Source organism: Globicephala melas, chromosome 2, assembly GCF_963455315.2.
Source record: "Globicephala melas chromosome 2, mGloMel1.2, whole genome shotgun sequence".
In the NCBI taxonomy this organism is placed as follows: domain Eukaryota; kingdom Metazoa; phylum Chordata; class Mammalia; order Artiodactyla; family Delphinidae; genus Globicephala; species Globicephala melas.
Genome location: NC_083315.2, coordinates 79,612,552 through 79,624,811, shown reverse-complemented (window position 1 = coordinate 79,624,811; position 12,260 = coordinate 79,612,552). Strand labels below are relative to the sequence as shown.

Below are 12,260 nucleotides of genomic sequence, written 5' to 3'. Positions count from 1 at the left end.
CTATGCTTGCTATCACATATCCTAGTTCTAGCAAAATGCCGGGAATTAAAGAAAATCTCACTGCTCATTAGTTTCCAATACTAAGGAAGGGCACACTTATTTACATAAAGGTAGGCATCCTGGTTTCACTTCTGGCTGGGTGCAGGAGCCACCAGCTTTCTCAAGCCAGTGACCCCCATCAATGCAATGGCTCAACACCTTCTGTTTGTTTTCTGGCCTCAATTTCAGGTGCCCTGGGCCTCTCAGCTCAGACAGAGCCTTCATTTGATTTGCACACAGAACTAGCTTGAATGCAGTCACCTCCAGTTAGGACAATAAGAGAAAATGGCTTTATTTGGATGACTAAAGTAAAATCTCTCCACATTTACTATATACCCTGGCTTCTTAGATGCTTACAAAGAATAAAGGGACATACTTTCACCATTTCCCAGGAAAGCTTAGGTGGTAGTGAAATAAAGCAGAGTTTTCTTCCTTTTTCTTCAGAGAAAGTCTTTAGCCTGAGAGAAGGTAAAGAAGTAAGATCCTAGTAAATAAACAGGAACCTAATACTGCAAACATGTATGAGGGTAGAATATGACTTCTGTATTAAGAAAAATGATGAATGTTTTCACATTATGGGAACAGCTTTAGCACACCCTTAAAATAGCACATTAGCGATATGTGAAGACATAGAGATATTTGTCTCTATACTTTAAACCTTTTCTCTTCCACAAGGATTTTTAGGAAGTATATGCTATGGACTAGAGCTCAGAGACTGTGAAAGAAAATTTCTAGCCTTGAGTGTTGCTGCCACCTACATGACGGGAAGACTACAAACAAAACCCAACCCCTATCCAGACAAGCATCAGCTGCAGTATACTTTCTATGAAAACATACTTTAGAAATCTCCATATTTGTTCCTTTAATTGACTATCCCAATCACAACTGAAGTGATAGTGTTCACTATTTTCACCTCACTTCTTGTCTCAAATTCTTGTAGAAACTGGAGCAGTTTTGTGTAGATTGGTGGGAATACACTGACTGTATGAAATAGGGGCTGATCCAAGGAAATCTTCCTTACCATCAAAACAGCCCTAAGTGCAACTTGATCCCTGTGACAATGACTGTCTCAGGGAGAAGATGAAGGCTCTCAATCTTACTGTCCTATAGTTTCCCCCCACCCCCCACCAAGCCTGCAGGCTTTAAAATACAAGAGGAAGAAATAAATAAAATGTTTCCTCAGTTGATTATAACTATAAGTTGATGTAAATGGAGATAACATGAACGTAAGAATTCTTTTGATATAGATAAGAATGGTTATTTCTGATAGGAAATGCAGTTTCCACTGCAGAACTAACAGGAAATCTCTTTAAAAGTCTAAAGGAAACTTGTGATATGTCAAGAACATGTCATAGATCTTCCTTTTATCTTGGATGGCATCATCTGAGGGCCATGATGCTCAGTGACTGAGGCTGTGTGAAACACATTCTCCCTAGAAGATACACATGCACGATCGAAAAGCCGATTGATGACTTTACAGATAATTGCAATTAAAATAATTGCTAAGTGAATAAATGATAGGTTTTGTAAGCAAGTACCAAGCAGTTACTGCTATTGCATCATGTTATGAATATTGGCATTTTGCTGGCATTTGGCACTTTCCAGATTTAGGCACAGTGTTGTACTAAACATGTACTAGTCATCTTTGATGTTAAAAACCTTGTATCCTTGAATTAAAAAATCACTGCTACCTTTCGAATTAGTAACAAGTTGAAGACAGAAGGATCCCTAAAAACAACGATGGGAAAACCTTGTCTGTGCAATGAAAAAAGGGCATTTGGAAAAACAATGTCAAAAGGGAGCACTCTATGTGCTCAACATTTCCCCCTGTATACCACTAGAAATAAGCCATTTAAAACATTTTCAATGGTCTATGGCTTCGGTTTTCACATGGTATTAAAACAACTATTTCTTACCATTTGTATCATTATAATCATGCTCATAATGATGAAGTTGTCACAGTCTATTTACCTGCACTGTGCTTTCTGGGATAAAAGTGAATTTATCCTAGACTTAATGAATAGAGCCTAAGGCTAGACGGTGGCAAAAAATTCAGTAATCAAGATAAATATATTTTAACACAATATTTATAAAAATCAAATTAATGCAAAAAATCCATGACATTGAAATCTTAAATGAAGATAGAATCTGATAAGGTCTGATGAGGGTGAGAGTGAGTGAGTGAGCAGTACTAGGACAACCTCACCCCAGTCCCTGCCCTGCCAATGACATGAAGTGACGCATGCTGTCTTCAGAGGTCACAGTTGGGTGGGAGTTTCCAGTGGCATGCTCTTACTGGAAGATCTGTTAATTTCCAGTTTACGTTTTTCTCATACATGCTATCTGTAGGGTCCTTGTTGATGAAATCAGAGTGCAAAGTCGCCTGGGGACCATTGTACAGGAAGCCATGTAGCTTCATCAGAAAGATATCTACTCAAGAGTTTCAACTTTGCAACTTTTTTGGTCACAGTTCATTTTGAAAGTATTTTACATTGCTAACTAGGTACATGTTTACAAAGTAATGACTTCCATATGAGATTAGACACAACTTTGAGCACTTTACACGTAAAATAACATTTTGTGGAGAACTAAAGAATATATAGCACTACTTTTAAATAACTGTGTAATCAAAATGTATGCAATAGAAATTTTAAAATTACATGAAAGAGCCCATTCTGTAAAAATGACTTTAAAGTCAATTGGAATTAATATATTCTGAGCCTTCTTTTTAAACATCTGGCATAAAACTTAAATTTTAAAACCTCAATTATTATAATGTGCCCGCTAAAGACTGAAGAGAAAGAATATCTTTTCTAAAATTTTCATATTAATAATTATAAAAGGCTTTTAAATACAGAACATTGGAGGGAAATGTACAAGGAAGGAAACAAAAAATACCCCAATACTACCATCTTGAGATAGAATGTTAATACTTAGTAAAATATTTCCTATCATTTTTCTAATAGTGACATGTTTAAAGTAGCCTTAACTTAGTTTCTAAAATAGCAACAGAATATTTCAGGCCTGAGGCCACCGTTCCATGTTTATAATGCTATAAATTTTACCTTATATTTGAAGTGTTTTACAGTGTTCAGATTGCTTTCCATAAACCATCTCGTACAGGGCCTCTGGATGAGCCCTTTGAGGGAGCTCTCTACATGGATGGGGAAGCGAGGCTCTGAGATGCACAGCAAGGACATGCTGCCTAGACACATGGCAGTGAAGTTCTGGCTCTTAAACCTAGATTCTTCCCTTATGCAATATTGCCAGTGTGTAACTCCACAATGAATAACAGAACCCAGGCTTGCAAATTTGAAAATATGATATTCCTTGGAGGAAAATATATAATCATAAACATCACCAAGATTATTACCAAGAAAGAAGCCCAATGTAATTTTTAAATGATTTACTTATTACAATGCCAAGGAAGACTCTGGATACAAACACATTTGTTTGCTAATACAATTACTCCACTCTTACCGAAGACTGTACATACAAAGGGACAAACACCTAATTAAGAGGCAGTCAGTTTTGAGTTTCTAGGTACGATATGAGTGATCCATTTAATTGTGTGGCAATTTACTATTTCAAATTCTCCTCACAACAGAAATTCCTGAAACATGTTGAAAGTAAGTCAATATCGTTATTTTTAAACAGACTAGTGGATCTGTGTCATAAATACACTTGCACATGTGTATCAGGGAACATTATTTAAATGTCTATCTCTAAAACTCTCATTTTTAGAAATTAAAAGTTTTGATAATTAATGGTGTCGGTCTCCAGAATTCATATTGATAAAAGATTTTAATTAGTCATTCGATAGGAATTTTTAAATTTTAGCAACTATAAACTGTGTTACCAAAAAAATCTTAAAAATTTCATTTAGTAATGTCAGGGTTATGCTACTTCTAATTTCCTATAGCTAGTGACATAATAAAACATTTATCAAGAATTCAATATTGGTTTCCTTGGACCTGAAAAAATGCTAAATATGGCAACTATTTAAACTTATTTTTATCCTTCTTTGAAACAAGAATAATAGGACATAGCTATAAAAACAAAGAAGTTTATTTTTAATAAACATAACAGAACTTGAGCATCTGAATTAGTTTCAACTATTAAAATTGCCCTTGTGAGAGGATATATCCTTATTTGATATTGCTATCATTAATAATATTTTTGGGAGTCCTCCTTGTAATGGCTTTCAGAGCCAGAACACAGCGTGCAAGAAAATGTGTTCCATTGCCTAGCTTACTACCTTCCCTTATTTTGAAATTTGTTCCACATGTCTTTTGACAATTTTCAGAGGGGTGAGGGAAGCACACACACACATATATGTATATTTTTTCAAAGGATGGTAATTTTCCATCATTATTCATATTAACAATATGTTATTGTTAGTGACATACAACTCAAAAGTAATTTCAAGTAATATCTTTTAGGAAAGAAAAGAACACACATTTTTGTCTATTTTAAAACAGTCACACTCACCTCTCTAGTTCTGGTATATTCATTTACTCCAGTCATTAATTATAAGCTCTGTAAGGGTAGAAACCATTCTATTTCAATTTTATAGCTCTATTCTCTAATCTCCCCCTCTCCCTTGCCCACTGCATCCTCCCTTGTACAGAACCTGATGCTGATGCCCCAAAAAATGTTTGTTGAATTGAAGTGACTATAACTTCCCTATTAGATAGATATATAAAGATATATATCATATATTTAACACTTTATTTCCATTTTTCTATGGATTAGTCAATATTTGTATTCATATGCACACTAATAATCTTCTTGATGATTTTCTGTAAATTCAGGAATTATACAATATAAATCACAGCAAATAAATCAGATCACTAAAGGCCTTAATATATGAGCACTTTATGTCTGTTCTTATTTATATTGCTTCCCATATTTTAGTTTGAGAATTCCTGCTAGTCAAGCTTCTTTCTGGGAACAGAACTACAAGAGTTTTTACTTATTAAAGATCAGTTGTGATGTGCTATCAGTAGATTCCCCTTCCCTAGTTTACATGTATATGGCCAACAAGATCAACCTTTAGCGAAAGACATTAGCCTCTATGTCATTAGAAGTCTAAATTAACTTGACTGCACAAGATTGGTCCCTATTATACTGTGTATCACTTATTTGGGCTAATTGATGACTAAATGGAATTGGCTATTTGTTGACATTTCATGTTTAAGGATGAGATTTACCATAGGGTGATTGATCTGAATTAAAGCATCTACTAAGACAAAATATCCTAACCTAACAAATGAAACAAATTTGGTAAAGTTTTAGATCAAATACATTTAAGCAACATTAAATTTAAAAGCATTGTTTGTTACATTGTTTAAAAGCAATAGGGTTATATAATTCAGGAACTGAAAAATGGAAGAAAATCTAAAATGGTATTAAATTTGTGTCTGTGGGCTGGCACTCCTTGTTGGAAATAGTCAAACAAAAGTAAGAGGCATTGAATGATTTAGACAATGATTTTCTAAAATTAGATGAATTTGAATATTTTCCATCAGTAATGACTCTGGCCAAAGTATCAGCAGATTTACTACAAACTAATAACTAGACTAATAACAACATAGCTTATACACAATGATAAACAACTGGCATGTTTGGGGTTTCTTAATTTGTCCAAATCCAGTTCAACAGATGAGAGTCCATTTAGCACAGCTTGCAGGAGCACACCTTTGCTATCCATAAATGATGCCTTCGTTCACCTGGAAAGAAAACAGATTATCTTGGGTTATATGGTAAAATAAAGAAATAAGAGAGAAGAAAGGGCAGGAGGAAGGAAGGGAGAGAGGAAGGGTGGGAGAGAGGGGAGGATGAAAGGAGGGAGGAAATGAGGAAAGAAATAAGTGAAGAAATGGAAGAAGGAAGGAAGAAAGGAATTACCTATAATTTCTACATTTCTTTTTCTATATGAAATAAAATGTTAAGACAATAAAGAAATTCTTATAAACCAGGCCTCAGGTAAATGTATTTTAATTGCACATCTTATTGGTATAGGTCTTTTTTAATCACCGAGAAAGGTAAAAAGTTGTCAACAAGACGAATCAAGTTTGAAATTAGTAAATTTCCATAAATTTCAAGGAGCTGAATTGTTCTTAGAGAAACTCACAACTGCAGTTTTAGGACCAGATGTTATAAATGTCAGTTGAAATATGGTTTGAGCTATGGAATAAAAAAACCGCACATACTTCTCAGACTACTTGGATGATTATTGCAGGCTAAAAGATCACTTGATTAAATTAATTTGAATAATTAGAGCACTGTGCCTCAGTAAACTACTTCTAAACACATTTATATTAATGTTGTGACTAATCATAGTAACTCCCACTCCTACTGGCAAAAACTCAAAAAGCTGATTATTTACTTTAGCTAAACCAATATTCAGAATTGTATTATATATGTATTACATATATATGCCTAGAATTTTATGTCCTTTAAAGGTTATTAGATTAATGCTTAAAATTTTCCCTTTGGGTAAATTATTTACAATATTGATATTGTTAAACTCAACTAGAAGACGGAGCTTACATGTTTTTACTACTGAAATTGTTCTTACTTCTTCTGGAACGTTTTTTTTACCACTAAACATAAGAAGTGTGTTCTTGATGGCTATGATTGATGGGCTGCTCGCACATTCTACATTTTTTCTGCTTCGCACATCATCATCAGCCATCTCCAACACTCTACTCCTGAGTCTGTCCTACTTTCTGTTACCTGATTTTTGCTGGTGATTCATGAGCCAGAATAGTATAAAAAAAAAAAAAAAAAAAACAACCTTGGCTTTTCACAACGTAGTATCCCCTAGGAAACTGTAAGAAATCTAGTTTTGTTCATCAGATTCATGCAAATGCAATATTGATTAACAATGATGTATGTAGATCTACATAACGTGCTATATAAAAACCACTAAAGTGTTCTGTTAATGGTAGATGCATACTGATTATAAACTACTTCAGAATGACATAAAAATGCTTATCTGAATCCTTTTTTTTGTACTTCCAAGTTCTCTCTTGTCACTACTATTTTCAGCTGAAGCTATATTTAAGTGCACTATCCCTGGTGCACTAGGAAGTAAAATTCTTAATTTTCCAAGCCAATAAGGTGATAAAAGCTCAAGGTTTCTCATTAACACTTGGATAAAATTTGTGAATGTCACACTAAATTTTTTATCATCATGAGTACAAAGATGAGGGGCAAGGAACACTTTTTTAATATTCTGGAGATTGGGGATTGAGCTATAATCACTGTGCATGGAACAGTTAATAAGAAGTTAACCATCAAAAGACTAAACTGAACTATTTTTGTGATAACATCTTTCAGTTTCAAAAGCAACCAGGCCTTAAAGAGCCAAAGAAAGCAAGCCTAATGGCCCTAAAAACTCAAAAAAGGGAGCTGCAAGTTCACATGTTGTCTCAGTGCTTCTATTACTAGACATTGAAGTTATTCCCACAGGTTCCAGGAATGTATAAATGCTGGTGAAGAAGCCAGTAGACTTCACAGAGTCTAAGCCAGAAACTTCAATCTGGGATTCACCTGTGAGTCAAAACTCGTTGCTAATGAATTATTCCAAAGAAAAGACACTGCTGAGGGAGGCCTTAACCGATCAGACAAGACCTCCAGGTTCACTAGCTGGCTCAGAGTAACAAGAATGCTCTGGTCTAAAGGTGCTTTGCCAACCTTAATGGACTGCAGGCACCCACCTGGGTATACAGCTTGAACCAATAAAGAGATCACAATGGCATGATGAATAAGGTAGAGAGCTTTAGAGACTGGGTGAATGACCACTCCACCAGGTATCTAAATTGTGACCTATATGCACACTCCAGGCCATTTACAAATGGGTCATCCTAGTCATTTCAGTGCTGGAGAAGCAGTGATGTCAATGAAAAAATAAACAATCTACATACTGAGTTCAAAACCCATTTTATTCAAAGACAGTCAATTTGCAAAGTCAACCTTACTGTTTTATATAAATTCTAAAAGTTTGATTTTATTACTGATATTTTTAAATGCTCTATCAACATTTAAAACATTTCAACTTCATCTTTTAAAAAATTGTTTTAGTTTTTCTGTACTTCAAGTTTTCTTACTCTCTGCAAATGCAAATTAGTTGATATGAGCAATATAAAGCTATATGAGCTAAAGTAATATGATGTTTAGAGAATTTACCAAGAAATCTTTCCTTAGAGAGAAGAATATGTGAGGCAATATTCTTGAACTGTGCTTGAATAGGAAAATGATTTTTTTGTTTTCATTTTCCAGATGCTGTTTGAACAACTGGGCTATTAATTAAAAATGATGTAATAAATATATTAGTCATTTAGAATTGCATAGATAAAAACCATGTAAGGTCAATATCCATTAAAGCCAAAAGACTGACCACATTCAACTTTGTAACTAGGGGATTTTGCATGTACATGAAAATGTTAAAAAGAATTTTAAATGAGTGATAATATTCCAGGTGAAAATGGTAAGAATAATTCATTCATATTTAAATACACTCCTTTCCATACAAGAAATAATGACTATACTAATGAAATTATAAGCTTAGCTACTGAAGCAGTTCTATTGGTTTGAGAACATCTTCTCAAAGCTTACCATTTAAAAATCCCAAATTTTGTTTTTTCTTCTAACAAAGGCAGTTAAACATGCTTTCCAGAGAAACACCACCTGTACATGGTAAATAGAGTTAACTAAACAACCAAAGTAATGTTTATAGTTTTGGAGGCCCTACATTTGAATGACTTGATATTTTGAAGTTAATTTTTGGACGCTGAGAAGTGGACAGTCATATTTTCACAGTACAAGGAAGTCCTACCATGCCACCAATTTCACAAATCTTCTTTCATGCTCAGTTTTAAGAATTTTGCCTCTCAAATGCTCAGACTTCAAGGAACTGCACTCTCTCATCAAAATCTTTCTTACTAAACAAGCACCCCTGTCAGAAGTGTCTTAATTTCTTATCACAGAATTTTATCCACACAAGGAGCAATAAATAATTCATGTCACTGCCTCTTTGTTGTGTGTCCCTGAACTGCACAGAGCTGGAAGGCTGACAGCTGTGTCAGGACAAGCACCAAAGATCTGACATGACAAGTGACTAACAAGTTTCTTTCAGTTCATAGAGAAGGAAGACAATGGCCCAAAGTGCAGAAAGAAATCTTGAAACAAAATAAAACTGCTTCTTTCTTTTTACCTAAGTGTTTGCTATGAGCTTATTTCCAACCCACAAGCCCTGGTCATTTTATAGGACTGCCCAGCCCCCTTTATTCCTCACACTCGCTTGGCCATTTACGCCTGGCCACGGATCAATATGAGCAATTCTTGGAGAAATACGATGTCTCCATGACAACCAAGCCACAAATTCTCAGTGGAAGGCAGTGAGACCAGTAGTGAACTCTCCAGAGGTTTCTAGGCCTATAAGGCAAGATGTCTTAAAATGCAGGAATGGACAGAGGAAAAAGCCAGAGTAATTCATTCTTTATTACCAGTTTAATGATGTCCAATGTATAGAATGGTACTCACTTTTTAAGTTAAGGTTCTTTATCAGCACCTATATTTTCTAATCTTTCTTTTTTGATATATCCTTTTGTTTATATCAATCAGATAGACTATGCTATATTTGAACCTCACTACAATTCCACTCATATTGAGGGATGACTGAAATTTATTCTACTTTTGAAACAGTATAAAGCTGATCTATTCTTGCCCAAAGCAATGAACACTTCGGTTAAAAACTTGCCTCGTGGATTTAACTGCCTGTTAAATGATTGATAGAAACCTAGTTTAAAAACTAGGTTTTTAAACTGTTTTTAAAACAGTTTAAAAACCTAGTAAAAATTAGACAAAATTTTAGTCAGAACTAAAAGTAATTTAAAAATAATTTTAATAGAAATCTGATGCTACCACTACCCGCTCCCTTTTCACGTGGGACACATCTACATTTGTCGTTTGGATATTATGGCAGGGGTTGGGGCTAATGTGCTAATGAAAAATTTCTGTCATTGCTAAAGATGCCATTTCTCAGTTCCATGGATTCTGAAGCAGAAGTGTGGCTGAGAACAGACATCCAGCAGCAGTTCATCTTTTGAGGAATCTTGGTGTAGTGGAGGGGACTGAAATACAAGCCATTGCCACTGGGCCTATCGGGGTTCCGAGATGACTTAGGGGACCTGACATAGATTGCAGGCTGCACCTTTCACTGAAAATTAAATCTCAGTAGCTCTCCTCGGGGAAGGATCAGGGGACTGTTTGCAGCTGCCCCCTGTCAGCGAAGGCTACAAGATTTGGAAATCTCTTAACTAAGCTGACAGGCCACAGAGAGGATGAATCAAAAATCTGATACATGGATCAGCACACAAAGATGTGAGAGGGTAGAGAGTACACAGCGGCCAGAGAAAACAGGCAAGAAAAACGTTCAGTGAGGGAAGATAGTTAACTCTTTCGCTCATGGTAATAAGGCATCTTCTAGCACCTTATGGCTTTGCAGTGAACCAGGAACTGTCGTTCAACTCTCACAAGATTTTTTTTCTCTTAATTAATTAGTTGTTAAGACAAGGCATGCTTCAGAACAAAACAAAAACAAAAATTCATGCTTAAGCATTCCTGGACATATCCTTCCAGCACATTTCTGTCTGTTCTTCCCACAAAGAGAATACAAACATTAGTAACTTGGACATAGGGTAAATCTTATTGAGTGAGGAAGGGTTACTATTTTGTTTTGTTCTAAACAGTTGACACTGTCCATTCGTTCATTACTGTTATGCTAAAATCCTCTCATCCCCTTTAGAGTTCTGTTTGTATTTAGAGAGGTAAAACAGATAGTAATGATGACGATTTGTTTCTCTTTTCCCCCTAATTCTCCATTTCCACTTGATCCCATTATTTGAAATATTTAAAATGTTGCCATTTTTCCAGTTTCCAATCTCTGCTCCTATTAACCACTTTAGCCTAAAATTGATGATAATGAACTAATAGTGTCAGCTTCCCTTCTCAGTCATAAAGCCTTTGTACTTCCTCCAGCTGAATTCTTGATGAAAGAGGAAAAGATAACAGCTCCACACTGTGACCCCTGGAGGTGACCATTAATTTGACAGTGCAGCTGCTAAGAGAAAACAGCATTACAATGTCCTCTCCCCCCACTCTCTTCCAAGGACCCCAAAGCTGTGTCAAATTTATCATTTATACTTGACTATTTTTAAATGGCTTTCACCTGGATTCTCAGACTCTTCCAAGACACATCTGTCAGGCATGTCCTCGGTGTCTTGGAAGTTTGCCGAGTTTGAGCTGCTGTCATGCTTGACCGGACTGACTGGAGCTATTAAAAAAAGAGAGAGCAAAGAAAGAGAAAGAGAGCGATGAAAAAGTAGTAATAAACACCATTAAACATTTCCTTTCATTTCCACAGATATTTCCAGGGACACACTATGTAAACACAAATAATAAATTGAAATAAAATGTATCCTCTAAGTATGTATTGGCAGACATGTAATTAGTTGAAAAATCTATACATGAGACTTTATCTTAGAAGAAAAATAAGTTCATGGCATCAGCTTAAAAGCTACAAAGTAACGAAGTGATCCCTTCGAAGTAAAAATCGTATTTTTAATGCATAAATCTAAAACAATATAGTCAATTAACAGCAACAGGACACAGAAGGAAGAACATCAGGCTGTTCAATTAGACCAGCTCTATGCTGTTGCAATGGTTCCTTTTGTCACACAAATCACAGTGGATGAACACTTTTTATGCATTTTGGTTCTCTTTCATCAAATTAAAAACTATTGTTCCAAACACAAAAAGCCCTATAAGAATAACTTTAAAAAGATAGAGTGAATACGCAAATGATAATAAGGAGGGCTGGTGTTTTGAATGGTAGGTCTTCAGTCATGATATATTTTCTGAGTAGGAATTATGAACAGAAACAGAAGCCAGCGTAGGAATCTAAAATTTCCTACAAACACATTACAACTACTAGCTCTGTTAGAGAAACACAGACTTAAGTTTCCACATTTTTCCACGAGTTGTACTACTTTGTCTAAATTCTCTCCACAAGTAACGTATTTCCCTGTTATATTTGTTCAAGGAATCATTTGTCAGGAAAAGTAGACATGGTCTTCATGAAGACACTCTGAATAACAAAACAAAGCAAGGCTTCAATAATATAAATTATGTCATACTTACTTGTCTGAAGC

At 35.2% G+C, this 12,260-nt stretch overlaps 1 protein-coding gene across 1 annotated transcript in view; it reads right to left on the bottom strand.

The window, feature by feature from the left end:
* Nucleotides 1–5,715: 5,715 nt before the first annotated feature.
* WDR72 (WD repeat domain 72) overlaps nt 5,716–12,260 on the bottom strand; it is a 189,700-nt gene continuing 183,155 nt past the window's right edge. Inside the window, exons 18-19 of the mRNA XM_030878732.2 lie at nt 11,279–11,383; nt 5,716–5,771 (exon numbers count right to left, since the gene is read on the bottom strand). Coding sequence (XP_030734592.1) covers nt 5,716–5,771; nt 11,279–11,383 — 161 coding nt within the window. The remainder of the gene's footprint in view (nt 5,772–11,278; nt 11,384–12,260) is intronic.